General features: G+C 36.5%; 1 protein-coding gene across 2 annotated transcripts in view; it reads right to left on the bottom strand.

The window, feature by feature from the left end:
* Nucleotides 1-5,052, bottom strand: part of LOC125257755 — a 9,012-nt gene extending 3,960 nt beyond the window's left edge. The window contains exons 1-5 of one of the 2 annotated variants that reach the window (XM_048174407.1): nt 4,601-5,052; nt 3,987-4,277; nt 1,160-1,198; nt 817-1,005; nt 529-633 (exon numbers count right to left, since the gene is read on the bottom strand). In XM_048174407.1, the coding sequence (XP_048030364.1) occupies nt 529-633; nt 817-1,005; nt 1,160-1,198; nt 3,987-4,277; nt 4,601-4,634 (658 nt within the window). In that variant the 5' untranslated portion in view covers nt 4,635-5,052. Of the gene's footprint in view, nt 1-528; nt 634-816; nt 1,069-1,159; nt 1,199-3,986; nt 4,278-4,600 lie in introns of both variants that reach the window. The other variant, XM_048174405.1, reaches the window with a different exon arrangement.
* Between the last annotated feature and the right edge of the window lie 522 nt (nt 5,053-5,574).

Here is a 5,574-nt window from a genome sequence, read left to right as displayed (position 1 = left end):
AGAGCCGTCGCTATTTTCATGTTTAAACACTTGCAGTCTGTATAATGCACAAACACTTCATTCTTTATGAATCTCTCCAACAGTGTAGCATTAGCCGTTAGCCACGGAACACTATCAAACTCATTCAAAATCAGAAGTAAACAATATAACAGTATACAATACTCACATAATCCGACGCATGCATGCCGCATGCATGACGAACACTTTGTAAAGATCCATTTTGAGGGTTATATTAGCTGTGTAAACTTTGTTAAGACACTGTTCAAGGCAAGCGCGAGCTCTGTGGGCGTGGACCACGGGATTTAAAGGGGCCGCAGCATAAAATCGGCGCGTTTATAATGATGCCCCAAAATAGGCAGTTAAAAAAATTAATTAAAAAAAATCTATGGGGTATTTTGTTCTGAAAATTACATCTTTTAAAAACATAATCTAGGGCACCTTTAATTACCTTTTAGCAAATTTATTCGCCATATACAGTATATTTCTTACAACAAGTCATATTTTGAGTAATGTTGAAATATAAATCACCTGACAGAGGTAAAGCTGCCCTCAAGTGACCTCTGGTTTCCTCCACTGCCATCTGCACACTGTTGCTTTCAGGCTCTTTATTAAGGTCTTCCACTAAACTATTCACTGAAAAATGCAAAAATTTAAAGAAAAAATTATAACATGTGACTGAATTTCTAGCTGAAACAATATTAAGAGTTTTAACAGATGCTTATTACTTTTTTGTGGCATAATAATTGATTGCATGCATTTAGATTATAATAGTGCATGCATTTTGATCTTCTCCATTTAGATAACATTTCTGCTGACCGTTAAGTTCCTCGGCTAGCTGTTTGTCCTCATTTTGTAGCGCTGTGTAAAAGCTCTTGCATGCTTTTTCTCCTTTCTTCAGGCAGATGGACAGCAGGGTTTTTGCTTGCTTGGTTGGGATGAGTATTGCTTCGATATTTTCCAGCTCCAACTGAGTCAGAATGCCTCTGGAGAAGAGATCGTAGGAGACTGGAAGAACAGAACAGCCCAGGCGTGAACACAGAACACTAAGCCGAGCCTGTAGATGACGTTCTGCATGGAGACATGACAATGGTGAGGACTAGGAGACATTTACATGAACATTTAGCAAAACTGAAAATGCAGAGAATATGTAACATCCTACCTGTTGGACCTTGCTGAACACCCGCTGATTGGAACTGATCTAATTTGAGAGCACAAAACGTGTTAGTATTCACATCATGCTACTGCATTTATGCTTTAAAGGGTTAGTTCACCCAAAAATGAAATTTCTGTCATTAATTACTCAACCTCATGTCGTTCCAAAACCTGTAAGACCTTCGTTCATCTTCGGAACACAAATATTTGATGAAATCTGAGAGTTTTATCTCCCATGGAAAGCAATGAAAATACTACATTCAAGGTCCAGAGAAGTAGTAAAGACATAAAATATAAATAGTCAACGTGACTGCAGTGGTTCAACCTTAATGTTATGAAGCGACGAGAATACTTTTTGTGCGCAAAAACAAAAAAACAGCGACTTTATTCAACAATTTCCTCTCTACCCTGTCAGTCTCCTACACTGTTTATGTTGAAGACACATTGCAGAGCTTCCATGTTCTACATCAGAGGGCCAACTCAGTATTGTCCGGCTCCAGTGTCAGCATCACACGCATACGTCGTGCTGCTCTCGCAAACAGCGTCGGCCAATACTGTGAGCCGGCATTCGGATGTAAACACAAGCGCCGCACTGCGTCAATTGCGTAGGAGACTGACAGGGTAGAGAAGAAATTGTTAAATAAAGTCGTTATTTTTGTTTTGTTTTTGCGCACAAAAAGTATTCTCGACGCTTCGTAACATTAAGGTTGAACCACTGTAGTCATGTTGACTATTTTAACAGGCTTGGGAGGATTACTTTAAAAATGTTTTCCGTTACAGATACAAATTACTTCAGTAACGTAATCCAAGTACCACAATATGAAAGTAATGTAATCTGATTACTTTTGGATTACTTTAAGGTCACATATGTCAAGAAAGAAAGAAGAGGGTAAGACTGTAAGGGGTCAACTTTACTGTAAATAAATTACATTTAAATTTAATTTAATTATTTCTTCTCAATTTCTGCAAGTTTTTAAATGTTACACATTCCATACTTTTGAATGGGTCTCAACAATAGAAATATTTTAAAAATCTGATATATTATCTATTACAGTATTATTATCGTTGTTGTTATTTAGAGCTTAAAAATATAAAAGTACACATACATAAAGGCCCCGGTATACTTCAAACGAAATAGAAGAAAGAACTGATGTGACGTCAATTCGAACAAAATCAGGCCAAAACGAAGTTCGTTTTGTGTTCTTTTTGGAAGTTCAAAACGGCTTGCCAAAGCGAACTTTCAGGAAAAGTTTGTTTCAGCACCAAAACACCTTCGTACTACCATTGGTCAGTGACGATAACGTAACAGGAGGTGTGCGCTGAGGCTCCGCCTCCACTTGCATGGACCGCATCTCTGACTCATTTGATCTGTAGAGTTTGTTGAGGTAAGAGCTCTGCGGGTGAAGACATGAACAGACTAGATAGCTGCTTTATAGTACAAAATGAAGTTGTGCTTGTAAAAAAATGAGGCACTAACACTGTTTTTCAGGTTTGATACTGTAAAGCTGCTTGATTTTAAGCAATCCATTGAATAAAGTGCTATATGAAGACATGACGTGACTGGAGTGCTACTTTGCAGAGCTAGTGCTAACATTCCCATGCTGTTATGATCAGACGCTTTTCTTATGCTTTCTATATTAAATGCTTACTGTTTTCTCATTTTTGTTGTTTATTTTGTTACTGGGAAGAAAGTGCACGACACATATTTACATATTCATCTAAACGTCACTCTTAGCAGTGTGGGCGGCGTCAGATGTTCGTTTACAGTATATCGCTGGTCACGCATTTCGAACTTCGTTTTTCTCCTAAACGAAGAACGAAACAGAAGCTCGTTTGAAGTATACCGGAGCCTTAAATCTAAAAGTAAATACCTTAATTTGTGTTCCGAAGATAAACGACAGTTTGGGACGACATGAGGTTGACTACTTAAAGGGTTAGTCTACCCGAAAATGAAAATGATTTAATTAATTACTCACCCTCATGTCGTTCCACCTGTAAGACCTTCATTCATCTTCAGAACACAAATTAAGATTTTTTTGATAAAATCCGATGGCTCAGTGAGGCCTGCATCACCAGCAATAACACTCCCTTTTTCAGTGCCCAGAAAGCTACTAAAAACATATTTAAAACAGTTCATGTGAGTACAGTGGTTCAACTTTAATATTATAAAGCGACGAGAATACTTTTTGTGCACCAAAAATAACAAAATAACGACTTTATTCAACAATATCTAGTGATGGGCGATTTCAAAACACTGCTTCATGAAGCTTCGAAGCTTTACGAATCATTTGTTTCAAATGAGTGGTTCGGAGCGTGTATCAAACTGCCAAAGTCACATGGACTATTGAAGTTTCAAAATACTTACGACGTAACGAAGCCTCGTTAACTGAAATCATGTGATTTTGGCACTCCGAACAACTGATTCGAAACAAAAGATTCGTAAAGCTTAGAATCTTCATAAAGCAGTGTTTTGAAATCACCCATCACTAGATATTGTGGAATAAAGTCGGTATTTTGTTATTTTTGGCACACAAAATGTATTTTCGTCGCTTTATAATATTAAAGTTGTTACCACTGTAGTCACATGAACTGATTTAAATATGTTTATAGTATCTTTCTGGGCATTGAAAGTGTTAATTATCTTGCTGGCAATGCAGGCCTCACTGAGCCATCGGATTTCATCAAAAATATCTTAATTTGTGTTCTGAAGATGAACGAAGGTCTTACGGGTGTAGAACGACATGAGGGTGAGTAATTAATGACAGAATTTTCATTTTTGGGTGAACCAACCCTTTAAGACAGAACACAGCTTTATGCATGATGATATAGCATACCTTCTTCTGCCAACCAGGTTCGTAGACGCGGGTAATGTTTCTTGCATTTCTTCAGACACTCCATGAATCTAGAGGCACTGCTTTCGTCCATCTGAGCGTCAACAATCTCTAGAAGTTTTCGCGCTTTGTTGGGTGGCGTTCGCTCAGCGTCAATTTCATAACGGTTTTCTCTAGAGAGCAGCCCTACTGATATAACACAGTCTAGCAGAGGGCTCAGGTGATAGAGGGCATCCACCAGAAGCATCTGTGAAGACAGGAGCCGGGTCTTCACAGATGGCTTCTCCCCTGGTCCTATAGGGAGAGTGGGGTAAGATGAGCCATTGTTTATTTGGGTTGTCCACTTAGATTTCAGAATGTTTCCTAGCAATTTAAATGATAAGGCAGACATATAATAATAGAAAAGATCTCCAGGACCAGTATATCAGGTTAGGGGTAAGTTGAGCCATATGGGGTATCTTAAACAACTTGATAATAATTTAATAATCACTCTGTGAAAATAATTAGATAAGGTAAAAATATATTTTATGCACATTTTTCTGAGAGTGTAAACGGATGATAGATTGATTGATAGATTGTTTTGATAGATTGATACAGTATATAAACATGAAACTTACCCGGATGGTGGAGTCTCTCGGGTGAGGAAGCCATCACAATATTATATTGGCATAATTAAAACTCACATTGAAACTATGAGAAGTTCATTCAAATGTTTCACTTTCATATTTCACGCGATTCATCCATGATGGAAATCCTGACGCGCTGAGACAGTAAAATCGACGATGACAAACGTCACTCGCTCTCTATGAAAAAAAAAAAGATATACTTAGTATGAGTTTAATACATCTACTAAATGCCAAAGTTTCTCATGAAGTGTCTCGAGCAGTTCCTCAGTGTACCACTTCCAGGAAGTGGTGAGCAGCCAGTGACAGCTTCAAGCCTGAGTCAAAAAAGTTTCATATTCATAATCAACAGTTAAAATCTCAGCTCCCGCGTTCATCAAAGATTAATTTCGTGGTATTTTTGAGAGTTCTTTCTGATTTTGAGATTAAGTCATACACAGTCTCAGGACTGAAACTTTGAATATTTAATTATATGGGCGTGACCGCTCTTGAACTTTCATTTATATACTCTGTTTCTGACTAGGTATAAAATATAGTTTATTAAGAACACATTGATTGTTGTGGGGCATGTTGTCACACTATATGGTGTAAATTGAAACATGGAATAGGATGTTATACCATATTATAGAATTCTTTCAGCAAAATGTAAACTGTTAAAAAAAAATTATGCAACACAAAACAATTTATTCAACTACAAGAATGTAAAAGGTAAACGTACCCAAAACCTAAATTATCAAACCATTGTTTTTTGCCAAATAATATTGCAATTAATAAATTGTATAAATGTATTTAAAACAAATGGAGCAATTTACCGATATTCAAAAACACAAATATATTTTTTTTATATTTAATATAACTATTTTTATATTTTTATAACTATTTTTTATATTTTTATTTTTTATATTTAATAAACTATATCACCTTGCAGCAGTGTTGTTATTGTTACTAAAACTATTTAAAAAAATCGT

Source organism: Megalobrama amblycephala, linkage group LG22 (assembly GCF_018812025.1).
Source record: "Megalobrama amblycephala isolate DHTTF-2021 linkage group LG22, ASM1881202v1, whole genome shotgun sequence".
Lineage (NCBI taxonomy): Eukaryota > Metazoa > Chordata > Actinopteri > Cypriniformes > Xenocyprididae > Megalobrama > Megalobrama amblycephala.
The sequence above is the reverse complement of the archived record's forward strand: the minus strand, read 5'-3'. Positions and strand labels throughout refer to the sequence as shown.